The sequence below is a fragment of the Arvicola amphibius genome, chromosome 10, assembly GCF_903992535.2.
Source record: "Arvicola amphibius chromosome 10, mArvAmp1.2, whole genome shotgun sequence".
NCBI lineage: Eukaryota > Metazoa > Chordata > Mammalia > Rodentia > Cricetidae > Arvicola > Arvicola amphibius.
In genome coordinates, this window is record NC_052056.1 from 46,986,136 (window position 1) to 47,013,729 (window position 27,594).

General features: G+C 40.9%; 1 protein-coding gene across 7 annotated transcripts in view; it reads right to left on the bottom strand.

Moving 5' to 3' along the window:
* The window catches only part of Phldb2 (pleckstrin homology like domain family B member 2), a 215,175-nt gene that overhangs the window by 5,670 nt on the left and 181,911 nt on the right, over positions 1-27,594 (bottom strand). For 4 of the 7 annotated variants that reach the window (XM_038346764.2, XM_038346766.2, XM_038346762.2 and 1 more), the window contains 9 exons: positions 26,892-27,002; positions 23,402-23,491; positions 20,332-20,475; positions 18,067-18,207; positions 16,498-16,597; positions 8,080-8,284; positions 4,364-4,454; positions 3,336-3,482; positions 1,086-1,305 (listed from right to left, as the gene is read on the bottom strand). In XM_038346764.2, the coding sequence (XP_038202692.1) occupies positions 1,086-1,305; positions 3,336-3,482; positions 4,364-4,454; positions 8,080-8,284; positions 16,498-16,597; positions 18,067-18,207; positions 20,332-20,475; positions 23,402-23,491; positions 26,892-27,002 (1,249 nt within the window). Of the gene's footprint in view, positions 1-1,085; positions 1,306-3,335; positions 3,483-4,363; positions 4,455-8,079; positions 8,285-16,497; positions 16,598-18,066; positions 18,208-19,511; positions 19,698-20,331; positions 20,476-23,401; positions 23,492-26,891; positions 27,003-27,594 lie in introns of all 7 variants that reach the window. The other 3 variants (XM_038346768.2, XM_038346763.2, XM_038346767.2) reach the window with 3 other exon arrangements.

Consider the following 27,594-nt stretch of genomic DNA (forward strand, 5'->3'; position numbering starts at 1 on the left):
TGGGACTCCTTGGGCAATATTTCCTTTTATCCATTGGTTCTGGCTTCTCATCCCATGCTCAGTGCAAATTGTAATTCTGACTATGCTCTCCTAAGTGCTTCCACAGTGACCCCGAAATATGGGAACCGGGGTGGTACACCACCCCTTCTTAGCAGCTGAAGAGACAGACTATGCTAATGCCTGTAATGGGCTTGTTTCACATTCAGTGCACAAGGAAATTAGATGCTAACGCGTTTATTTTGTTGCTTGTAGACAGGGTTTCTCACTATGTAGCCCAGGCTGGCTTCAGACTCACCATTCTGTTCTCATCCCTTGAGCGATGAGACTGCAGTTATGCACAACTGTGCCTCACCACAGACTCTTTTATAACCAGTTCTGTTTTCATAAGATTCAGTAGAATGTGCTTCCCACGGTTAAGCATGGAAGACTCCCAAACTGCTTTCAACACGTAATGAATGCTTTCTTATTCCCTAGTTTACTGATGAGCTATACTCTCTATACTTGAAAGGTCCGAGTACCTTACAAGGCACAGCTCAATGACTGGCAACTAGGGCTGCTTGGCTCTGTGTAATCTAAATAGGACATATGGCAAAAAGTAAATATATATTAATGGGGTATTTTCTCTGGCCTCGTGGTTCAAAGGGCAATAATTTAATGTAAATATACATTCTATTTAATATGTATTTGGGCTGTTATTTCAGAAATAGAATAGATTGATTCACATTTTTAATGTCACATGATTTCTATTTGTAAAAAATAAAATTCATAACATATTCAACTGTAAAAATATGGATACAAAATATAATGTATTCCTGCCAAACTATCATTGCCATTATTTTATATATCAGCCTTCTTTCCTTCCTTCCTTTTTTCTTTTTTTTTTTCCTTCCTTCCTTCCTTTTTTTTCTGTTTCTTTTCTTTTTGAGACAGTCTAACCATGTTGCCTAGGTTAGTCTCACATTCATGGGTTCAAATGAATCCTACTGTCTCAGCCTCGAAAATTTTCTGGTTTAGATCATGAATTTCAATTTCCTTTTATTTTTAGTAGATTTGAATGCATTGCTTCAATTTGTTTTATCACTCACCTGCATAATAAGAAAATGTCCGCTTATTCCGGTCAAAAACAAACCAGCGTTTCTTCCACGTTTTAATTTTTCCACCCATTTTGATGAGGTATCCTCGGCAAGTCTTCTCTGTGATTGACACATGGAAACAGGTGTCAATATTGTGGCCCGCCGTCTCCACATGACTCCGCAAATCGAAGTCTTCCTTCCGGACAGGCAGATAGCGAGTCAGAGGACGAGCCTGGAAAAAAGAACAGTTTCACTTCAGATCATATATGTTAGATGAGAGAGAGCCGAAGCCTTAAATTGCCAAGTAATTCACAAGGACCCAAGGTAAACAAAGCAGTTGTCACCTGGAGCCTAAGCAGCAGACATTTAAGCAGGGTACTCAGTGAGAAAGGGGTGCCTGAAAGCAGGCCTGTTGATTCTACTCCTTGAGAGGGACAGAAAAGACCTTACAAGTAGAACATCAAAGAAGTCAGCCCAGAAGCCATATAGGGAATGAGACATGCTGCCATCTAGCTGCTCCTTCCCCACCACAACACAATACAGTTCTAAGGTCATCCACACACAGCCTGATCGAACAGACACTGTCTGGTAGGCATAACCCCCAGAAGATCCCGCGGAGTTAAGGTATATTCTTTGAAAAGAGAAGTTAAAATGAACTGAGGGTAGAATCGATCCTGGAGCTAATGTGGGAAGCTGTATGGGAGCAGACGCCCCAGGGAACGTACACAGATGTCTTGTTTTCCTAATGATGAGGGCCAAGGTTCACATCATCCAGGAAGCACAGATCACCACGGATGCTGCTTCTTAATGCTCTCTCTCTCTCTCTCTCTCTCTCTCTCTCTCTCTCTCTCTCTCTCTCTTCCTCTCTCTTTAAAATTATGCTAAATAATTCCATGCTTTGGCCCTGAGGAAATGATCTAATCGTATAGTTGGAGGAAAAGCTTATAATCAAGTTTAAAATAGAATTCTGCCCTTTGGTTTGACTTCAGATGTTAAACAGGCATGGATGACCTTCACTGTCTTTATGGATGACCATCAGAGGTCAGAATATAGGTCAATGAAAGGATCCATTTCCGTTTCCATTTTTCCTCAGTGTTTTACCTTCCCTGTAAGGCAGCTGCCAAAGTCCCAGTCCACATAAAAATTTAAAGACAGCAGCCAGGCACTGTAGGACTAACGGGCAGCAACCAGAGCAGATGAGGGAAATGATGCCTTTGAGTCTACTGGATGAATGACCGACTTTGATGAATGATTAAGCTTTACATGCTGCAGTATTTTAAATCTTTAGCCTCAGGAAATATACATGATGGAGCAGCTAGAGTGAAACGAGCAGGGATTTTAAATCTACATTGACCCAGAAAGAGAGCTAAACCAAATGGATGTTTTTCCTAAATTTGGCTGTTTGTTAACTGAAGGAGCAGTATTATAGATTGGTATAGGAAAGGGGACATATGTGGTTAGAGAAAAAAAGAGGATACTATTACCACACTAGGAAACTGGGCTGTACAATTTAAGTTTATCCTGTTTTGGAAAGTTTGCTTCTAGATATTGCCTGATATCCTCCATCACAGTTTTTAGTTTGCATGATAATATATATATATATGCATTATAAGATATGTACATACATATATGTATATATGTATTCCAAGCTGTTACCTATTTATACATATATATATATTTTAACATTTTTAATTTGATTTTTTAACCTTTAATTGTGTGTGTGTATGTGTGTGTGTGTGTGTGTGTGTGTGTGTGTGTAAATATGCACTTGAGTTCTGTTCCAGAAGAGTCCATTGGGTATCGGGCCCCGTAGAGCTGAAGTTAAAGGAATAGGCAGTTTGTGAGCTGTCAAACATGAGTGCTGGCTGGGAGCAGAACTCCAATAGTCTGGAAGAGAAAGAAGTCCTCTTAAACTGCCAGGCCATCTCTCTGGTCCCCCATGTGTGTTTTTAAAAACTACTCCAATAGCAATAGTCAAAGCAGTACAAAACATATTCTTCTTTGAAATGCATCCAGAGAATAGATGGAAGTCTCTCTCTCTCTGAACAAGGGAATAGAACATGTGAGTCACATGTGAGTAGAGAAAAGTGTCAGTTGCTTGGCAGTTCTCTAGAAGTTCTAAAATGAGCACAGCCTGCGTACTAACCCACATACATCTTAACCATTCTCTTGAGCACTAGGTATTCAGACAAAATGAATGTCTTCTACAAAATGACCATCAGGGGGCAACCTGCACGTATGCATCCACGTTGACGGACCAACCTGTGCCCTTTGTTTTTCTCTTATTTTCACTTCTTTCTCTATTAACTTCTGCCTCTGGCTGGTTTCTTCCTGCAGTCGTTTTTCCAGGATTTCCCGGCGTCTTTTTTCTTCTTCCAGCGCTCGTTTTTTGGCTTCCATTTCCCGTTCCTAATTATCATATATAGAATTACTTGAAGACATGATACCTACACTTGAAGGGACCAGCTAATAAATACTCAAACTCCAATTATCATTAGACAATTTTCATGTTGTATCCTAGTTTCTTAAAGTATATAGCCTAGACTAACATAAACCATGATCACCTTCTGCACAGCTCCCAAAGTCATTTATGCCAACAATTAAATACTAGTCTTTGGTGAAAACTGGGCTTGTAAGTACAAACAGGCATTTCATTCTTCCTTGCAAACTGTCGTGCAATACTAGCCATGAAGTTTAGGCTTTTCTCTGGGAGACTGTCCTGGGTGACCGCCACAGGTCCTTCCAGTTCCTGTTATTATTCTGTAGCTTCCTGGCTGGAGGTCACAGAGGAAGCTTTGTGGGAAGTGGAAAAGGAAAGGAGGTGCCCTCAGGGCAGGATGCAAAGGCGTTGGGGGTGGGGTGGGGATTCCTAAGGAAGTTCTGATTCTGGCCTGAAATAAACTCACAATAATGTGGGGGTTTTGAATTTCACAATAGTGAGGTCAGCATGAGTTGGGAAGGACAAGAGTCCACATAAAGAAATATCATTTTTCCAATTCCCTCAAGAAAACATCTACATGGCCACCAAGGGGGAAACATGGTAGAAATCCTCCATTATCCTTTTCGCTCTCTGTAAAAACACAGACACACACGTGAAATTCCTGGGCATAAAAGCACAGCAAAGGGCCCTGAAGCCACCTCTCTTGCACCTTTCCATTTGGATAGGAAAGGAGGCTGAGTGGCTACCCAAGTTCGCAATGCTCAGTCAGGGCCTTCAAGGAGTGCTGGCAAGTGTAGGGCTCCTCGCCCCATACCCATCACAAGCTCCTGGCAGGAGCTCTCTGCCTTACCCTAGATTCAAGTAGCCGGGTCTTTTCCGCATGAGCCTGTTTCAAGAGTCTCTCCATTTCTTCTATCCTGGCAATATTAGATGTGCTGGCACTGATGCGAATAAAAAAAAGACTTTTAAGGATATTTGCTAAAGGAGAGGAATCATGGAGGGCATTGTGATTAAAATACATTGTATGCATATGTGAAATTCCCAAAGAATTAATGAAAATAAATTTTTAGAAAACCACATTTGTTCAGCCTGATAAGTCTCTCAGATACACACACTAAAATTACATATCAGATCTCTCTCTCTCTCTGTGTATGTATGTGTGTACGTCACACATACACACAGAGTCAGGTTTCATGTCACAATCAAAACATACAATTTGAAGGATATTACACATGAGTCATTGGTCTTAAGATTGACTGATCTCAGTATAGGAGTCAAAAATGGACATGCAAGACAAGACCAGTGTAAACCGGTTAGAAGCAATGAAGGCAAAGCTGAATCTTATGAAGTGTGCATCCAAAATGCAGCCTTGACATCTAACAGCGACAGCCAGTCTAACAGTGACAGCCATGTGAGCTTCCCTTCAGCTACTGACTCTCACATTGTCTTATGAACTAGACTATCATCTCGGTCTATGTAAATGATGCCTAATGTCTGAAGTCACGGTCTTCAGTTGAGGAATATGTGTTACCCCTGTAGCTTGCTGTACTTTGTATGTGTGGGCCTTTTACTTTTTAAATGATACCAGTGTCAAAGTGACTTGTACAGGCATGCTGAGTAAGGGGTGGTCAGTTTTGGTCAGAGCCTTCCCTCCCCTGTTAATTAGTGGGGAAAATGCACAAAGGGATTCAAGAACTGTAAAAGAAATACATCTTAGAAACGACACCACCCCAACAAGTGAAGGGAAAAAAACAAGAGTGTGAGTTGCAAGAACAGCCAGGGTCTAGGTCAGAAGTCGTATATCCAGATGTTTCATTCATGGAGAGCCCTGCTGTGTCCTGCACAGTGCTCTGTGCTCACTCAAGCCCCTACCTTGTTTCTAGGCTCATTTGAGAATGGACAGGCTGTTTTGTTTGTCATTCATAGAAAGTGTATAAAAATAAAAGTTTGTACAAAGGGGAATACACAGAGCCCTTCAGGTCATTAGAGTACATCATATAAAGCATGACTAAATATATGTACGTGGACACCTGTGTGTGTATGTGTGTGTGGGATACATGTGTTCTCGCACATGTGTGTAGAGACCAGAGATGGTGTTCTTCAGGAGCCCTCTACTTAGCTTTGTGAGAGTCCCAAACCTTCTTAGAGCTTCCCAGTTAGACTGGCTGGTTCTTTAATCCCAGGGATCTGGCTCTGCCTCTCCTTACTGGGATGCCAGACCTGTGCTGCCACACCTGGCATCTTTCTATGTATTTATGTATGTATGTGTGTGTGTATGTGTGTGTGATCTATCTATCTACCTATCTGTCATCTACCTATCATCTCTCTTTATCTCTATCCATCCACCCACCCATCCATCCACCCACCCACCCACCCATCCATCCATCCATCCATCCATCCATATCCAGGTAATAGGGATCAAATTCAAATCCCAGTGTTGTATGGCAAGTACTACATGGACTGAATCATCTACCCAAGACAGTATGAACCTCTGAGTCACAGTCTCACTATGTAGCCCAGTCTGGCCTGGAACTCACCAACTTCTTACCTTGACTTTTAAGAGCTGGGATTTACAGGTGTGAGACACCACATCCAGCCTCAATTATTTTTGGCAAAAATTAAACATAAGATGGCTCCTATTCTGAAGAGATGAAGGACCCTATTAACTCAGAGCACATAGGTTATCTTCTCAAAACTGTTAGTCCCACTAGGAGCAGACAAGGGAGTGGGAACTGCCTAAGAGACATTGGAATCTCACAGGCCTAACAACTGGGTGCAGTATCTGTTGGGGCCAATTTTTACCCAGGTACTTTACCCTGAGAAACAGAATACAATGACTTTATTTTTTTCTTTTCTTTTTTTCCCTTTTTACTATTCTTTCCAACAGCTGTTGGTCAAAATACAAAAGTATAAGTTGCTAACTTATAGATGGAAAGGGAACAAACATGACTGACCCAACTGAGAAAGCTGAGGATGTTATGTGCCGCAGGCCATACAAGAGCATACAAATATATGCATATTCCGTGCTGCTTTCCATGGTGACGCTCGTATGACTGTGTCACAAATAAATAACTCACAGTTCTTCAACCCACCCCCCATTAAAAACTTAGGACTGGGGCTATAGATGGTGGAGCACTTGCCTAGGGTACATGAAGCTGTGGGTTTTATACTCAACATCACACACATACACCTATACACAAAAGAAACTCACCATAACTAACCTCACTTGTCACATTTTATACAATTTATGTTCATTTAGATTTTATTATTTACTGTTTTTGTTTGTTTACTTGTCGTTTTCAGCTTTATCGAGTATGAGTCTAACTGACACATCTTTATGGTATAAAATGTGATAATATCGTATTTGCATATATAGTAAAATGATTACAAAAATAAAATTCATTAACATATTCATCATTTCACATAGTTATTTGTGTGTGTCTGGTGAGACACATCTGTCCCTTAGATCTCTGTATGACAGTATTCCTGCAGAGTTACCATTTCTGGTAAGTCATTGTGCACAGCCCCATTACTGTCCACAGCTGTTTTACCCAGGACTGGTCCTATTGTGCTGGCAGTTGCAGATAACTTTTGCTCATGGTCAGATATCACTAAGGGCTTAACTCAAAATGTTAAAAAAAAAAAATGAACCTAAAGTAGAAAATGCCAACAAAAGTAGAATATAAAGTAGAATCCCGCTCCAATGCCAATAACTACCTTGAAAGTACATCTTATGGGCTGGATGGATGGCTTACTGGTTAAGAGCATGTTTTGCCCCTCCAGAAGACCTGGGTTAGATTCCCAGCACCTATCTTGACTATATGTAGTAGCTACATATAGTAATTAACTAACTAATTAACTGTGTATAGGCCTGCCAGTAACTCCAAGGTATCTGATGCCCCCTTCTGGCTTCCAAAGGAGTCAGGCACACACAGAGTACAGATATATTTGCAGGGAAAAACAGTCATATTCATAAAATAAAAATAAATAAATCTGAAAATTTTAAAAAGCATATTACATTAAGGTAAGCTTTTACTCCGTATGCTGGAAGACACCATGATGAAGTCCACAGAACAAAGCAGTACAGAGACTATCTGGAAGGTGTTCTGTGAAGCAGGCCTTAGAGTTGTCTTGAAGCTAGTACACACAACAATCAAGGACTAAAAACAAAAATTGCTGTGCTGACGATTTTTTAAACTATGCATTAAAATATCCCAAAATTATATGTCTATTAAAGAAGTAATTCCATTCTGAAATTCTTGTGACACAAGCTTGGTTTTGTGGTTTATTATGTCACAAAAAGCCATGTGTAGAGTGATAGAATTACTCAGTTGTTGGTGCCTTCGCCTTCTCTTTCTGTCGAAACATCATTTTCATGACTACCAGAACATGACTGGAGCTGGCATTGGCTTTGCTCTTTATTTAGACTGTCAATAAACACAAGGGTCAGAAAAAACAGGTATCCAGTGTTGCACTGTATGTTTTATATCTAATTATAATATACATTTTGTCTCAAACTGATGAGTTTATGCTTGAAACTGGGAGGTGGTTTTCATCAAGCCTTACCTAGAGATATTGTCTGGAGAACAGGCAGAAATGCTGGTCTCCATGCTATCCGAGCTGTCCAGGCTCAACGTGTCATAGGCCTGGTCCTTGTAGCTGTGATCTGGGTAATGGAAACTATTCAAGTAGACATTTGACTCAGATGCTGTGCGGCTGTAAAATTCAGGTTTCTGTCTTTGTCCTTCACTCATCTGTTGGTGATTATAACCTAAGGAGAAAGCCATAAATATGTAAATATGTCTCATTTATCAAGCTCAGAATCCCACAACTCTACACACTCAAGCCAGCAACGAGAAACATCTGCATGTGAAATCTGGACACTGGCCTAAAATAGTCTGAAGTCAAGAAGATCAAAGAAACAATGTCATGCCCAGTGTGAGCAAGAATTTGAAAGAAGTGATCATGTGAGGGATTTTATTTGTCAGTGGGATCACTTGGCACTTCTTAAATCCCATCCCTACAACTCAGCAGAGCTGATAGCAATACATCAGGACATTAAAAGACATATACACACATATGCATGCACACACATGCACATATGCATGCACAGTCCCCAGAAACAGAAGCACAACTAAGGGCTCAGAATCCTCTAGAGATATCTGTGTTTAAATGAAGGTAACGTGATGCCCAGTGCAATGTCAGCATCATAGGACAGTCACTCCTGCAACTGCATCTGTATTTTAGGAACATTCACAAACCAGCAAGTGGATTTTGCAGGAGTAAGAGTTGAGAAATGTGTGTTTTTCAGAGTGTCTGTAATGTTTCCATCTGTTTCAGATACAATCGGCATTTGTCTCTTTCATAGTCTTTCTCTCTCTCTGCCTTTTGTTCTCTCTTTCTCCTCCAATTTCTCTTGTCTGCCAATTACTTATTTAAAATACTCAGGGTCAGTAATCCTTGCGATGGACAGGCTCCTTCTCCTTGCTATGCTGCTTTCCTTTTCCCACTTTAACAGTCAGCCCTTAGCTAACTGCTGCTAACTATTTGAAAATGTGAGTGTCAACAGGATCAAAAGCACCGTAAATAAAAGGCATTTTCTTTCCCCTTGTACTCTGACAGCTGGCATATGAGGTCATTGCCTTACCAGGGGTTATTGCTATAGCTACCTTTGTGTATTAAACACCACACTACCTTCTTTTCAATTCTCTGCCGTACATACACAGGAAGCAGGGACAGAACTGAAAAATCCCCAAGTTCATCAAAATGTTTTCCCATAGTTTAATCTTTTTGTCTGATAAGAGAAAAATCTCTTTCCCATTAACCAGAGATTTAACAGCAGGCCTTTTAAGAGTTTACGAGACCACTTCACATGGCATCTTTTCTGGGAACTACCTTTCAATGAGGATTTTAATTAAGGGGGGAAAATGGGCCTAAAGGAGACAAATAAAACAAAAAAAAAAAAATAAAAAAATAAATAAAACAACAATACCACCACCAACAACAAAAACCCATAAAATAAACCAAGCAAAACAGCTTCTACAACTGCTAACCTACATTTGCTTAGAAATAAAAGCCTCACCCATGATGCCTTAATAAAGTATCATCTATTCAAAGGCTCTATAAAATTTATGAGTGGCATGCGTATTTCTGTGCCCTTTGTATTTGTAGGGTTCTGGAAGCCTATGTGAAACTGTGCTATTCAAATGGATGTACCTATAGGAAAATGAGATTTCTGCACCCGATCTGCTGTTATAAATCACAGACACTTCTTAGGGACCTGGGGAAAGAGGTAAAGCACAGAGGCACACTGGGAGGCAGACACAACATCCTTACAGCAGGGATCAGTGCACACAGCGTCACAAAGCCAAGCATTCCTAGTGTGCCCTCTGTGTCACTGTTTAACAGAAAGGCAAGGAAGTCATCCCTCAGATATTTACCTTTTACATTTGAAGTTTTGGAATTATTAATTGTTCCTTTTACATCATTTCCAGATATTCATTAGGAAAGGAAGGGAAAATGACAAGAGAAATTATTTGAAAAGGCTACACGCAATTATTTCCTTATGACTTTTAGACAATGCTGAAGCATAGAAAGCCTTCACACTGGTATCAACGACATGGAAGACAGGTCCTTCAAAAGACATTCATGTAATTTAGACCATATGAGAATTACATCCCTGGCTGTGATTTCTATCCCAACCCCTCCTCCCACCCTCTCACAAAGAGCTTTCTTCAGTGAGGAAAAGTCAATCTAGAGGAGCAATTAACACATTCTGGGGACAGAAAAGAAAAAAAAAGGAAGGGCTCGTTCTTCTCATGGAGAAGTGACCCATAGCTTGCCTCTCCAATCTTCCAGAATTCTGGGTTTTGTTTTGTTTTCTTCAGAAATATCACAGACTAAGAAATGACTTTATAGCTTCAGGTGAGAGGGGTAGGAAAATAAAACACCCAGAATTCTCAGGCATGTGCACAATGAACAACCACACTACAATGTGAGCCACCCTGTGGCTCAGGGACCTCAGCTCCCCAGACCAACCCAAAATTTGCTGAGTTTTGCTCTTTGTGCAAGGGGCTTGCACAGTCATTTCAATAGCAGAATAGGATCTTAAAGTTCTACAGTAGCTTGAACGACAAAGCCTCTGGGTAATGAAAGCATTTCCAGTGTGAACAGGAGGTTCACTTCACCAAGCTACTCAACACCACCAACCGGCAAGAGTTGTTGTCTCTTACAATTGTCAACCTGAGATGGCATTCTCTGCCAGACAATTTTCAAAACAATACCCTCACCATTACAAATAAGGGCATGGCTGTGGCTTGGTGGGTGTGTACCTGTAACCACACTCAAGAGGCTGAGGCAGTACAATAATTGTGAGTTCCAGGTCAACCTGGGATAAATAACAATATTTTTTAAATAAAGGAAACCAACGAATCAATAAACGAGAGCATAGATAGATAATCTTAGAACGGCATGCAAGTGGGCTGGTTTGGGGACTGGAGCTCAGATCTGATCATCCAAAGGCATGGGTACTTTTTGTAGAGGAAACCAGAGCAGAACGGAGCTTGGAGAGCTTCAGAGAGTGGCAGCCCCAGGACTGCTGGGTCAAGAGAGGCAGTGCAGCAGCCACAAACTGTCAGGGAGGCTCTGTGAGGGAGATGAGGGTGTCCTGCTCACAGCAGTGCGCCTGCTTACGTAACCCGAAGACATCATAAGATTGGCACTGAATGAATTCACCTTTCACCTCTGAACTTCAGCTATCTGAGCGTTCAAGCAGAAATTCATCTCCTTTTGGGGATGGAGAAAGGGAGCTAACTTAGGAAACTCCAGAGCTTCTCAACCCACGTACATCTGGTTTTGTGGTTGTTTTTTCCCCCAGTTATATAGCAAGGACAATGTTCGGGAATGAGAAGAGCTTAAAAAAATAAAAACAAAGGCTCTTGAATGTACTGTGTGGAGAGGTAGCTCTAAGGTCTGCAAAGGAAGAAGCCATGCCTAGGCTTGTTCCATAGCACAGAATGTACTAGGAAACAACCACCTCGGCCCTCTTCCTTGCTCAGGAAAGTCGTCAGATTGGAGCACAAAGACCTGTCATTTTTCTTATTTTTAATGATGATTTCAATAATTCTGGCTTATCGGTGCCCAAAGTTCTCTTGTGAAGTAACCACACAGGATATGTAGTTTTCCCACCATATTTCAAACACATATGATACATCTTTAGTGGCTATCTGTGTCTTAATGTGGAAACCAGGATGATTTATGATTACAGCCAGGGCTTATGATGGAATAGTGTATGCTTCTGACAAGGCCCCGGTCACAGCTCACCTGCTGAGGAATTCATTCTTCCTAAAGACAGTCCACAGCCAGAAGAAGGGACAAGTCAGGAAGGGAGAGAGAGAAAGGCAGAGAAAGGGAAAGATACAGGGTCAGAAAGGCTAACATGGGAATGGGGAACTACCCACCCCAACATGCACTCATAGACATACATATTAGTAATAACAGCAGATGAACATAAATGATAGTTACATTTTACATTCAATCTAAGATTAGAGAGAAAAACTGAAGATTTTTAAAAGGGCTCATGAGACATGCATAGTTAGAAAAAAAGAGATTTGCTACAAAAGGAAAAAAAACTTTTACAAATATTCACCAATCAGAAAATAGTAACATTTTTCTCAAGCAAACAGTAGCAAATGGTATTCAAGAACTTAGGGTGAAATTTCCTATTCAAGCAGCTGGAGGGGTGACTCACTGGTTAAGAGCACTGGCTGCTCTTAAAAGGGACCTGGGTTCCATTCCTAAAACCCACATGGCTATTCACAACTCTCTGTAACTCCAGATGCAGGAGCTATGCCCTCTTCTGGAATCCTTGGGCACTAGACCCATATAATGGTGCACAAGGATACATGCAGGCAAAAGACCCATACACATAAATATCATTAGATCAACCCAGATTTGAGATGCCATTCAGTTATTGGATGCACAGCCCATGAAACTTTATAACAAGTTCTTTCTTATGCTATGTCTTGCTCCCTAACCTCACCAGCAGCCAGCCATCTTACTTATTCAAGCCAGGTGTTTACACTTTTCTTCACCCACCAAAGTCTTTCTTACCAAAGGAGCTTAAGTAAAACAAACACACCAGAGTTTCCCAAACCCACTTGCCTGTATGTCCACCTGGCCTCTTATAAGGAGAGGTTTTGCGCGGAGCCTGCACACATTTGATGCCCACTCTTGTCTCTAAGTAGCCTCTCCAATGAATGTCAGGCTACAATGAACCTTACAAATGAATGCTGTCACAGCATCTGTGTCTCCTGCATGGTCTGAACTTGTTATAAAAGCCCACACAAAAAGTCATGCAGCTGCCTTTGCAGGAACAGCAGCTGCCATGAGCATTGTGTTCCTTAAAAATGTACAGCATTCCCCCCCCCCCCTTTGGATAAAAGGAACAATCAGACTAAACATCCACCATTGTAGACCTCAAAATCAGAGCAAGTCAAAAAGATGACTTGACAGTGACCTTTCCATATTTATGGAAACAAAAATACCACACGAGGCTGTCATACCTTTCTTGGGCTTCCCTGCATTTAACAACAACGAAAAAAGGGAAGAAAAAAAATGATAAAAGTTTCATTCGTTCTAAAGTTTACAAAGAACAGTTGACATGCTGTATAAAAAAAAGCCAACTCCTGCAACTTCAGGAGTCCGGGTCCTCAGCTCTCACCTTTTGAACTCAGTTCCTTTCAATGTTCCAGCATTGTCAGTGCTATGAGAACAGTACTGATTGAAAAAAGGCTTATACTTACACCATCATCCTTGATATATCCATTATGAATAGCAGCAAAAGAATGGTGCACTTTAGTTAATTGTGTACATCAAAAGTAAATGATGAAGTCTACTAAATTTGACATAATGAAAACATAGTAGATACAAATTTGTCCAGGCTGCAATTTTAATCGCATTTGCTATTTAAATGCCATCAACAAGTGCTGTGGAAACAATTCTAAACGAATACATGATTCACCCCTCCTGGTCTCTCTGAGACACCCATATGGGCTTTGTATAAACTCCTGCCAAGTTTTACCATCTGCTGTGGCTTGAAGAAATCTCATCCCTGGCCATTCCTCCTCTGGGTAGAAGAGCAGGCTGAGTTCCCAGAGAACTAGGATCAGCACGTGTACAGTATAGCTTCTTCAGCACCATCCCAACAGAGTCTCATAAAGCTCTAAGCAGGACACTACTTCAGAAGTGCAGTAAAGCCTGAAGCTACAGTCCTCTCAAGTGCATAAAAGTCATGGCAAAGGAGAACAAGAACACAAAAGATAAAACCAGATAATAGACTTTGCAGAGCCTTCGTCCATAATATGACTCAGAGGGTTGTCTTAGGTTCTTTTTACTAAACTACCCCATTATTTAAGGGAAAGGCAGATTAGGAAAGTAGACCAGAAATTCCCTACCTTCATCACCTTCTCACAAAAACTTGGAAGCATGACACTGCAAACAACTCTCAATTTCATGGATCTACTCATTTATTACAATACCCAGCTTTCCATGCTCTCTCATACACACACACACACACACACACACACACACACACACACACACACGCAAACACATTTTTTTTCTTGGTACTGTGTTATGGAATATTAGTTTAAAGTGTGTTACATTCATTTATGCTGTGGAATATTTGTATAATGATGCAAAAATGTGTTGCGTTCTTTTATGTTGTATTTGTTTAACTCTGTGAAGCTGTGTTACTTTGCCTGCCTAAAACGCCTGATTGGTCTACTAAAGAACTGAACGGCCAATAGCTAGGCAGGAGAAGGATTGGGGGGGGCTGCCAGGCAGAGAGAATAGAGAAAAGGAGAAAGAGAGAAGAAACAAGAAAAGGAGAAGGATGATGGGCCAGCCACCCAGTCACACAGTCAGACATGGAATAAGAAGGAAAGAAAAGATAGGCAGAAACAGAAAAAGGTAAAAGCCCAGAGGCAAGAGGTAGACGAGGTAATTTAAGAAAAGCTGACTAGAAATAAGGCAAGCTAAGGCAGGGCATTCATAAGTAAGAGTAAGCTCTGTGTGTTTATTAGGGAGTTGGGTGGTGGACCCCCAAAGAGCAAAGAGCTAATAGTAGAAAAAAAAAACTACTACAGAACCAGGAGTAGTCATTTCTGATCCCCCCTTTCCTCTCCTAGTGTTCCACCTTTCCCTAAGTCACTGGAATACTGAGAGCTCATGCAAATGCAAGATGGAAAATTCATGAATATGCAGAAAGGTCTCAGTCGCACAGCCAAGTCAAGCTTGGATGCCTTCCACTAAAGTGGGATACACATTTTTAAGGGCAGCCTATTAATATTACAGAAAAATGGTTCAACAGAAAACAGAATTGACCTTCAAGTTAAAAGAAATGAGTGGGAGCTAAAATAGACTTCTATGCTTATTGTGAATACTAAGAAATATTTTATCGTCTTAAGAAATTATAATAAATAAAACAGAAGTCTAATCAAGTATATTTTATTTAAATAGTACTAATATAAACCTCAAATGAACACTATAACCTGCCTCAACCCTTTTTTGCTACCTAGCCCAGGCTGACCTTGAAATCCTGAACCCTCTTGCCCCCCCCCCCCAAGTGGGGAGATTACAGGCATATGTCACTTTGTCCAGCTTTATTAACTCCTTCTTGTGAGACAACGTCTCACTGTGTAGTTCAGGCTGACCGCCAATTTGTAATCCTCCTGTCTCAGTGTCCTGAGTGCTAGAAATACAGGTGTTTACTACCTAAAAAAAATTTAATGTTTGCTCCATTAATTAAATGACTCCTAATACTGATTTAAAACCTCATTTTAGTAATTTGCATATCACACATATTGTTTATATAAGCATATACACACATATATATGCATATGTAGTATGTATGTATATGTATGTGTGTGTATGATGTGTTATACCCTAATACCATCAGCAGAGAAGCCCATCAATCAGAATTCAGTTTTTTTAAGGGTAGTATGGGGAGGGAATTTTTCAATGGGTACTGGAAATTCATCCACGTTTAAACAGTTTCCAACTGTTTAAAATACCCCTGACCCCAAAAGGTAGGAGTCAGAATTCAATTTTAATTCACATAAAGGGCAATATTTCAATCCATCAATTCACAAATGCATCTGATAATCAGATGTCTGCCAACTTTGCTCTTGATATCGTCAACAGACCTCCAGCACTATGTTTGACATTGTATTAAAATCATCTGTAACATGTCTCCCTCTTTTTTCTCTATATCCCAAGCATTTCAAAATTAAATAATATGCCATTCATTTGCATTCTTGGTATCTAGGACAAATCCACTGAAAAATTAAAGCCAATATAATTTATTGATATAAACTACTGTACTAGCAGAATAACTTTATTTCAGTAAGTCTTGCATCTGGAATGGCATTTAGTAACTTCTTTCAGTCTCCCTTAAATACTATCTGATAACCAAATTACATATATAATATGTTGTTTCAAAGAACTCATACTAAAACCTAAATATACAGTCAAAGTCCTCAAGCTTATAACCAAAAGGCTCAAAGAAATTCTCTTCCATTAACAACGGCAATCCATTGACTCAAATGAGGGGTCATTTAGCATAGGGTGCCAGCCACAGACAAGGCTGCTAGTCTTGGTTAAGTGCCCTGGAAATTTCTCAACATTTCAGTGATTTCCCTTTTCTTTCTCTCAGTCAAATAGGAAGGTTAGTATTTCTTTCAAGGCCTTTCCAGTATGGAAGTTTGACTGAATTTGTATAAACAGGTATGCAAACAGGGAAGTGTTACCTTATTACAAAGATGATGTCACACACATCCTTTCCCAAGGGCAATATACCAATATTAAAATTTAGGACATGGTTGATCTTCCCTCTACCATCCCCAACTTTGTTCTCATTGCCTCTCCCTGGGGAATTCTTAGGCTTCAAAGAACACCATGACATGTGATATAAAGGCCACATACCTCTGAGCATCCTGCGAGACTCTGAGTCCTTCGTCATGGTTGCCAGCGAGTGGGGGAGCACACTGCCACAGCTGTTGCTCTGCCCCAGGGGCAGGTGAGCCTAAGAGAAGCAGGGGGAACACTTCAGGCAAGGTAAACTGAATCTCAAGTGGTACTCCAGGACGCGGGCACACTCCTGGTTTCAACCTCCTTTCTAAGGGCAAAGGACCGAGATGGTTGGTCTTAAGTTCTAATTCTTGATGCCAAGTGGTAAAGGCTAGTCACCCACTGTCACTCTCAAGAAACTCTACTGCGGACTCAGTATCAACAGCACATCCTCCGATGGCAACAATTCCTAAAGAGAAGATGGGCGGAGAAAGACACTGTCCGCAGCCTCGTGAGAGCGACAGAAAGCTCCTCATGCAGAAGGTGCAGAGGGCAGGTGCACAGACAGGATGCATGCACACCATGCAAAACCGCAGAGACCAGCCATCCGTGCCCAGATGTTCCAGTTTCTCTCTACACTTCGCTATGCTGAAACCCACTAAGATCCACTGGCTTTAGCATACTTTATTGGTTCTTTGCTTGTTTGGGATAGTGTCTGACTCTGTAGGCCAGACTCCTGCTTCAGCCTCCCGAGAGCAGGATTGCAGGTGTGCATCACTATGCACCGCTCTTACTCTTTTAAATTGCTAAATCATTGAAGTGAATAAAGTCCATTAAAAACACCAACTTGAGCCGGGCGGTGGTGGCGCACGCCTTTAATCCCAGCACTCGGGAGGCAGAGGCAGGCGGATCTCTGTGAGTTCGAGGCCAGCCTGGTCTACAAGAGCTAGTTCCAGGACAGGCTCTAAAAAAGCTGCAGAGAAACCCTGTCTCGAAAAACCAAAAAAAGAAAAAAGAAAAAGAAAAAGAAAAAAAAAAAAAAACACCAACTTGTCAAATAGATTACAATAAAGTTACTCTAAATATGGATATCAGAAGGGATGAAAGTCTACCCCAACAAAAGCTTCCCTTCTATTCATCCCCCTCCCATTTCTACAATAACCCTCTGAGCACCCCAGCAGAGGGTACATGCATCGGGCCACCAGATTTCATAGTCTGACTCCTCCAGTTTCCGGTTGAGGGATCCTGGGCTGTCACTTAGCTTCTCCTTCCTCTTCTTCCTCAGTTTACTCACTATTAGGGTAGTGACGAGTAAGCACTTACACAGTGGTGCTAGAGTCACACAAAGGGCTAAGCCTGGTACCAGGCATGCAGATGCCACCTGGTAACTATTGAGTCCTGTTATTCCCGAAGCGCAGGATCTCTGTTGTGGGTATAGTCAGAGAATATATCTGTCCTGTGAGTACGATACAATACCCACCACCTGTACTGTGGAGGCCGGAAATACACTCTTGAGTCTAGAATGTGTAATTCCAAATACCCTCAGAATGGGACAGAAGATGCAATTTGGTTGCCATATCTGCCCAATAAGCAAATGTAATGGCACAGTATTCAGTTATTTTTGCATTTCAAAGGCTTTTCCTTTGTTGGCGACTATAAGAAGATGTTACAGAAAGAGAAGGCCTTGGCTCTTCTGAGTCCTACCTTCGGGGTGCTGCTTCTCCCCATGGTGGCACTGCTGAAGTGTGGGGAGACAGAAGGAGTGGTTTTCTTTCGAGGCAAAGTGTCACTCAGATAGAGACCTTCTTTGTGCTGCTTTTTCCTTTCTTCCAGACTCCTAAAGTGCTTTAAATGCAAATGCAAAGCAGAACAGCAAAACTTGACTGACTGACACACATCACTGACACAACGAAGAAGCAAGGCACTCAGAGAAGCTTTGGAAGCCGGATTTGAAGTTTCTTTTACACTGACAGATTAGAGTTAGCTTTTGGTGTGACAATGGAAATTATTTATTTCTGCACCATGGTATTTTTTTTTTAAGAAAATCCCCCTTTTACTTTTGTAGTGCTGTTTACAAATTGCCAGAATGGTCACCATTGCTGTGATGGTCCAGCCAGGTGGATAGAGGAACAGCAGGTGGAGAAAGCAAGCTAGCGATTCCCCACTCCCTGTATCTATCTAGAGAGTTCTGTGTGGTGACACAGACCCCAGCAAGGGGGACGAGAAGTAGGAAACAAAAGAGAATGAAGAGAATGGGCAGTAACAGGAAAGCTGATATAGAATAGTAACCCCACAATCATATATACTCCAAACCCAGCATAAGGCTTTCATAGATGCCTTCCATCTAAGTTACTTCCACGTTAAAACCTCATGGCCAAAGAGATTCCATAGTAATCTCTCATATTTAAATGCTCCAATAGATTACATCTTTCTTTCTTCAGATTTCTAAGGCAAGATTTTTAGCATCTTAAAACATCCAAATGGTGATCTCCCTGAAATGTCTTGGATAGTAAAATGACTTCATAACGAAGTGTCCTTTGGATAGAGAGATCACTTTAGTGCGAATCTCAGCCTTTTGAAATACATAAAAACTAATGCGTGCCAGTGATGTCTTGGATTTTAACTTTATAATAATATACTTCCAGTAGCTAGTATTTATTCAGAGCTTCCTCCGAATTGCTGGGTTTGATGCTCCACATTCATGATCTCATTTGGCTCTTGTAACAATCCTGTGAGGTTGGTATTCTGTCTCTGTTTCATAAGTGAGGAATCTGGGTTGCAGAGACATTCAGTAAGTTTGTCCAAGGTCCTACAGCTAGAAAGTGGCAGAGTTGGAATTCATGGTCAGAGAACCCACATCACCATGATACAACCTCAGTGTTTGGATGATTAGTTTCTGATTTCAGTTAGAAACAGAATCAGAACACTTTGTTTTCACTGTGAGCAAATGGGATAAATTCCTAGGCTTTGGTTTTCAGAATTTGATAAACTAAGTAAAACCCTCCATTGAAATTGGTCTGTGGGTTAAATAAGGCAACAGATTTGAAAACTGATTACTTTGCTACCAAAGGTGTTGTCTGTTCTGAATGAAGCTGCTAATGAGACTACTATCACATTAAAATGAAAGGTCTGTCCACCTTTCTAGTTACCTGTTGCCCCAGCTGCTGTTGCCTTCTGTGTTTCTTAGCTGGCAGAGGAGGAGGTGTGTCATTTAAAGGGAAAGGATCGACAGATGTAGCCATAACTTCAGGCCAAACGGCTGATGAAGGTTGAGTGACAGGATGAAGAGAAAGGGTGGAAGGAAACAGAAATCCAGAACAGACGGCTGCTCTTTGCTTTATAGGAGAAAGAAGAGGGATACATAGACCAGTGTGAGATGAGAGGACGGAAGAGACAGAGACACAAAATCTGTAATCATTTTGCTCGGACTTGCTGTGCATTGATCACAAAATCACAAATGACGCACACCATCTTTACATTTACCCTCTTGCTAAAATCCCACACCGAAGGCCATGTGATCAGTAGAAGGAATTTAGGCTGCACATCACTGGTCACTCCCAGGAACACTTAACATGAAATGTTATGCTTAAAAAAGCATAACAATTAAAGCGTGATTCAATATTGCCAAGCAAAATAGACCACAAAACCCATCTGAGAAAGGGGATTCAAACCAATGAGTTTGAATCTAATTAAAATTAGGTTTGGTTAGATTGCTAAGACATTGACCTTACTTATTGGCAATTATGTCTAGCCCCCACTATTACCACACATTTTATGGTTTCTAACATTTTTTGTGTGTAGAACAGTGTTCTCCCATCCCTCAGACCCCAAATATGGTCTAAATCATAAACTCAGCATCATTCTGGCCCCCCGGAGCACATATACTCATTTTGCTTATTTTCAGTGAACTGTGGGTTAATTTCTGACATGAGAAAAAGCAGTGAATGAATGAAACACATGCCCACACACCTCTGGACTCTGGGGCTGGCTCACCAGCACAGCCGAGGCAGGCTCAGTGACAGCAGCGTCAGCATCAGCAGGGAACTGAGTGGAAGGGGATAGATTCGTGGAATTGCCACATGGCTCATTAATCTCATTTACACTGATATAGCCCTAAAAGGAGGAATTCAGAAGTTAAACACAAGGGAAGCAAAAGCTGAGGCATGCGAGAGTATTAATGTTCCCAGTACAATGAGTTAGCTGAGCGCAACACAGCCAGGTACCTGGGCACCACGCAATGTCTCATTAAGTGAATGATCAGCAATGAAAATGGATTTGCAGTGCTCAATCTTGGAAAATATCATTCAGAGTATTAAACATAATTTCCGCTGAAATCGAGATGACCATACGATAAATGTCCAGAGGTCTCAGCATAATTCTGTCAATGGAATGGCATTATCTCTACACATGTATTGAACAATCAGATACACAATAGACAATGCGATCACTCACTCTCTGATTGACGAGTCTTTTCCACAAAATATGCATCATCTCTCTTTTCTGTCTTTAGAAAATTACAATGTCAGATTAAGTGGGCTGATGGACTACTGGGTTTTGTATCAAGAAAACGTTTATAAAAATAGCAACTTAGCTTTAGTGGGATTTAGTTTTGGGTATTTCAGTCCAGGAAGAATGAGAAGGATGACATTCTTAACATTCATGTGTGTAGACACAGACCTCGGGCAGAACTACAGTCTAGTACTGAGTGGTGCTACCACTCAAGGTAATTCCCCCAACTCAGGCTCTTGTTGCTAGGACAAAGAAGTTCCAGTTCTGAACTCAGTAACCCAGTTTCATCTGTAGCTTAAAGAAAATGCCCATGAATCAAAATCTTTGAATTGAAACTCCTAATGTATCTTTGTGGGAAAGACACTTAAAATGATTTTCATGGGAAGCAATTACACAAGTCAATCAAGATTTTTACCACACCAATGAAACATATGAAGAAAAGCATAAAGCATATAAAGTAACAGTCTTTTGAGAGTGAAAGTGGGTTCAGTTTGACCTTGTGGTTCTATTTTAGACCATTAATGATGGAAACACTAGTAAAGCGACTCCATGCAGCAAAAACTCTAGCCTGGAAATGAAAGGCTTCATGGACAGCCCATCATTACAGCACAGCAGAGAAAGCGGGGGACGAGTGCTGTCAACCAATGTCCTAAAGTCTTACACAGCAGAAAGGGACACAGGTACTAGGTGATGCTTTATGCGGTTCAGCCGAAAAAAAGAAGGGTTTCATTTTATCTGTGGTAATGGATCAGAGAGTAAGTTAACATCTTTGAGTTAATTCTTTAGCTTTTAAGTCAGGCTTTGAAAATTTCCTTTTATGAGTCTTAGACCATATAGTTTAATTGCTTCAAAATGTTTTCTCTGTCAGATGTGGGCGCTCTGTAAAGAATCTGGTTATAAATTAATCACTCTTCAGAAGGAGGCTGGGGGAGAAAAGAGAGAAGAGGAAGGTGAAAGCAAGAAGATTGGGAATTGGGAAGTCAAAACATTTTACAATTCAAGTCTTCTTGTTACATGTTTAGAATGTGCAGATACTACACAGATGTGGTAGAAAATAGCTAAAAAGTTAATAGATCTCTGACACCCAGGAGTCTTCAGAAAAAGCAAAGACCAACTCAGCAATAGGACAGGAAAGATTTTAGCCTATCTGGGGACAGACAGAAAGGACAAAAGACCCATGTGATCCACTTGCTACCATAGCCCTCCCTCCTAAGTGTGCTTAGGGTCAACCTCCGAGTTGCCCTATAACCTATTCTTTCTTCATCTTCAGATACCCCGGCAAGAAGCATTAGCTATTCACCTCACCTGCAAATTGGGAACATGCATTTTTCTTGAAGGTTCCTTTGTTGTCTCACTATATAATTCAAAGTATCAGCAAGAACTTTCAGTTCTATTTGTAAAATACATATGAATCCAATCAACTTTCCATCTCCCTGCCATTGCTGGAATCTAAGCTCTGGCCTGGACCACTGTAGCAGTTTCTGACCCAGTGGTTTCTGAGTGGCCCAGAGTGACCTTTACAAATGGATATCAGATAATGTCATCTTTCTCCTTAAAACCATTTAGTGGCTTTCCAGAACATGCATACAAGCTGTGTTTCATTAACACAGCTCATAAAACCTACCTCACACCTCAGTGATCTTATACCTGTGTTTCATTCACAACCACATTCACCTCACTGACCTTGCCAGTTATGTGTTCCCAATAACGAAAACTATGAAATGGTATGACCTAAATAATATGCTATAAAAATACTTTTCAAATGCTTCTAAGATACAAACATGGTCATACTTACTATGATGAACATTTTATTTCATATATCTTCACATGTATGAATAATGTGCATGCACACGTACACACACACAGTTGTCTAGCTATGAATTTCTCACTCTGCTTTCTTATAAGTAAAAGCATTCTTTCTTTTGGTTAGTCAAATTTTTAAGGTAGCAACAATCCTTTTCCTTAGTTTATAAGTCATTATAGAGAAAGTGACTTTATTATTGGCATTATTCTCTTCCAAAGCAGAGTGAAGATATCCTATCAGTGTAGCTCTGGGAGAGACTATCTGGGCAAGAGTGATACCAAGGATAAGAGGATGATTGTTAAAGAGTATGCATGGCCAATGCAAACAGGGGCTCCCAGTGAAGGGAAAAGGTAAACCAAAGGGGGAGAAAAACAAACCATCTTCTCAAATTCTTGGGGTCATTTGCATATTCTGTAAGACTCATGCAAAAAAGAAAAAGAACGAGAAAGGATGAGGAAGGGAAAGAGGAGATTGCGAGACTCAAGGGACCTCCCAAAGTCACTGTCAAGACAAGCAGATGTGTCTCAACGCACACAAACATGCATGTGCATTACACACAAAGATAACATCTAGACTCCTTGATGAATAAATAAGGAACGGCAAGAAAATTATCAAGCATTATGAGTTTTCCCAAGTTATTTAAGTTAAGGTTTTTATTAGTTGATTTATACAAAACTGGGGTATATCTAACTTCCACGTTGACATGAGTGGACTTAGAAAACTTACCTCTTTCAGAGTATTGGGGTTAATAGGAAATCCTTTTCCCCCAGTGAGGCTGGAGTACTTCTTTTCCAAATGACAAAGATTCTCTTTTTCCTAAAGACATACAAAATCTATTATGCTCGAGACAAACATCGAAATCCCAGACACGCCCATTTCTATTTCCTTCCCTCACACTAGGTAAAGGCTTGTCATTACAGTTCTCACCTGCCATCTGCTGATATGATGTATGAATAATTTCCCAAACATGTTCAGTTAGATAGCCCATCATTCAAGATGAATGGTGTTACTTTTACAAAGTGACAGTAGTCTTAAGGGAAAGACAGGATGTGCTAATTGAAGCAGAAAATGGCAAGAGGAGCCAGGTTTGGTGGTACCGGCCTATAATTGCAGCACTAGGGAGGTGAAGGAAGGAGGGTCAGAGGTTCATGGTCATCCTCGGCTATATAGTAAATTAATGCTAGCATGGGCTACATTCGACCACTGAAAACAGACAGCAACACAATGGAAGGAGGGATGCTCAGTCCCTCAGGGCCTTCTCAACCTTCATTTTTTGGGTATTTTCTACACTCAAAGTTTTGTTTCCCTAAGTAACACACACTCATGTGGCCTCTGGCAATATAATCTCATAATCCATTTGAAATTTGAAATTTCTTTTGAAAACTTCACAGCATTTGTTTTTTTAATGTTTAGGTCCACAATCCACCTTGGGTTAATCAATTGTTAACCTCCAGGAAAATATTTATGAGGTATATTATCTACCATGGTATAATTTACATAACGATAAAATTCAAACACCTTAGGTATATACCTGATCATTTTGAACAAACAGAATAGCGCTGCAGCCAAGATAAAAAAAAAACATTACTATCACCCTAGACACATTCATGGCCCCCTTCATTCAAGCCCAAACACCGAAGTCAAGCACTGCCCTGGTTTTCTTGGTGCACTGCCTTCCTTCTTCTCCAGCATGACAGAAATGGAGTCATTCAGTACACGTTCCTGTACCAGCTGTATCCCACAGTGCCAGAGCTTACATAGTTAATCCCTGCAGCATGCTGAGGAGGACTTTATCACATGCATGATATTTTTTGTTAGTTCACAGTTCTCCTGATTGTGTTTGAGCAGAATGATGGGGGGTTGTTGTGCAAAAGCTACTTCAAGCAGTTTTGTATACATCTTTGTACACATCAATTATAAAGACATACTTTTATTTCTCCTGGGTAAATATCCACTAGGAATCCTGGGTCCAAGGTGGATATACATTCCAAGCTGTAAAATAAACTTGGAGGGAGTTCTCCTAAGGTGCATCACCAAGGTGTGGCTGCTTTTACTGATCCATGTTCTCATTGGCACTTGAATTTTTCACAGTTTATGATAACGACTGGAATCATCTTAGGTGATGAGAAGTTGAGTCACACTTGTTTCCATACTAACCTCAACCTCTTCCTCCATCTCCTTTCTTTCTAATTTTTTATTTCATTTATTTTATTATTGTTTCACATGTGGTGTGTGCGTGGGGGGGGGTATGAGCCACATGCTGTGGTAGATGGAAAGAGGTCAGAAGACAGCTTTGGGGAGCCATTCTCTTCTTCCTACCTCTTCATGACCTCCAGGGATGGGACTCTGGTCACCAGGCTTGCTTGGCTAGGGCCTGCAGCAGCTCACTGCCCTCTTGTTAAGTTAGTTTTGAGGCAGGATACGGCAGTGTAGGTCAGCATCAATATGGAGCCCAGGTTGACTTTGAGTTTACATTTCTCCTGGTTTAGGCTTCCAGACGCTAAGGTTACAAGTGGACCACTATGTCTTATTTAATGGGAACATTTCATCTATTGGTCAAATTGCAGCTTGGTTTTGTTGTGTGACTGTTTGAAACACCTTAAGTGGCACACTTATTTCACTCGCACTTGCCTGGCACTCAACAACATTATAACTAAAAACGAAGTGTACAGGACACCCCAAATATACCACAGTCTTCTGCTCTTGGGGGTGCCTGACAATACTTTAGCTCCATTTGGGAGCCCTTTCAATAGTAAAGTCACCAACAAAATGCACACATACACACACACACACACACACACACACACACACACACACATGGCACTAAACAGTCAGTACACAACAACACTTGCTGAGCATGAGATCTGACTGAGGCAGCAGGATGTCTTTCAGGTTCAACTGAGAATGTGCACATTGGGCTGATTCAACGTGTTTACTGTTCTGAGTCTGTCTGTGAATGACTATGGAAATGCTTCAAGTGCATTTTAGCAAGAAGGCCAAATCACAAATGCAGCGTTCATATAAAGGAAAGTCAGCTTAAATTTTAGCCCAGACTTGTCTCCCATTTCTACAAAAAGAAAAAAACGTCTGTTGGAATGTTAACTGAGATTGAAAGGCACTTACAGATATAGTCATGGGGTTCTTATTACTTATGAACCATAATTTTCATAATTAGATTAAATTTTATCTGTTTTTAATGAGGAATTATGTTATCTATGAACTCATTTGCTTATTTGTAAAAAAAATAATCTACCATTTAGGTATTCTTGGTTTTGTTTTCTCCTTAAAATTTCAACAACCGCTTAAGCATACATGATAGTGTGTAATTTAAGCTGTGATTTTGAATATTGTGTACAAAGGGAACAGTGGTTATGGGTGGCTGAATGGAGACAGAGTCTGACCCACAGAGCAGGGCAGGGGAGGGGACCACAGCACCATTCAGGGGTTTGGGGGAGCTGAAAAGAGCAGGAAGAAGCTTCCAGTATATAAGTGGGATACAGAGTTTCCACTACCCCCAATATCATGTCCCCAGGTTGGGGCTCTGACCTGAGACTCCATCAGCTTTGGTATTTGGTATTTTACTCCTGAAATTATACCATGGGTCAGGTCCAAGTTGTGGCTACAGCTTTTGTTTGTTTTTTTTCTTTCTCTTCGTCCTAGGAATCCTTTTTATGAGTCACTTTACTGGGACAAATAAGGAAGGACATGGGCCCAAGAGAGGATGCTGGTACTCTTCTAACCAAGGCACATGGAGTACCTCCAGATAGAGCTAAGTCACACTAACTTCAGTATGACATTCATGAGGAAGACCCCACTCACAGATAACTGCAGCTGGAAGCACTGGAGGACTTGAGCCAAAGTATTCAACAGCAGTATAAAGAACATTTCCCCTTACATCTACCATGAATTATTGTTTGAATATCTTTAACTACTTGATGAGAAGTCTGACTTTTTTCTCAAGGAAATAAGAGAAAGTGCAGATTTGCCATAGTTCTTTCAGGGATGAAATGACGTGAGGAAAACCTCCTTGCTCACTCTCTGAGTTTTCGGTAATCATCAGCAAGATTGCTACCAATGCGGAAGAAGGCATAGAAAGTGAATACAAATGGCTTTCCCAGAGTGTCAAGGCGTGACACCGGAAACGACAGCCCTCCCCCAGCCGAAGCTGTGCTTCCACTGACACTGCTGTCACCACCATGCAGCAGGAAGGACTCACTCTTTGGAGCATCATTATTAGGTTGTTCTTCTCTTTTACGAAGTGATCTTGTTCCCTCTGAGACTGCTGAACAATGTGACTGGCTTGCTTTTTCAGTGCGGAAATTTTTTCCTGGGAGACAAAAGTTATAGTAGAGACAAACACATGAGATCAGGGGTTTGCCAGTTTGTCCCGCGCAAGGAAGAAAAGGGGCTTAGAACCTGAGTAGCACTGCCCACCCTTTAGTTGACAGTGGCCCACCATGATCACCTAAGGCTAAGAAACATGGACTTTGACTGACCAAGCTCAACACTTCCTGACTTACAGCCAGTGCAGGTCACATGACTTGAAAGATTATTCTTAAAAATCCAGAATTCAATAGGAAGGAAATCCTGTTTTAGACCATGAATTGATTTGTTTTTAACATGCCGGTAAAAAAAACAAAAGAATTTCTCTATTAAAGCAGAAGTAGCTTTTTCTGCCCTTTTTTCTTCCCATCAACTTTATCCTTCAATTTTACCAAATTAGTACAGTGTCCTAGGGTATACTTATAAATTCTGGAATAGATGCTAAATTCTGAGCTAGGAATCTAGATGCTCAGGCCTGGGTGGAGTCCACAGTAATCAGAATGATTTTCTACTGGTCTGTTGCTAATGGTAACAGGCTCCCAGATAGCATTGGAGATTATTAATCAATGGAGAGAGAAAATTTCAAAATAGATTTT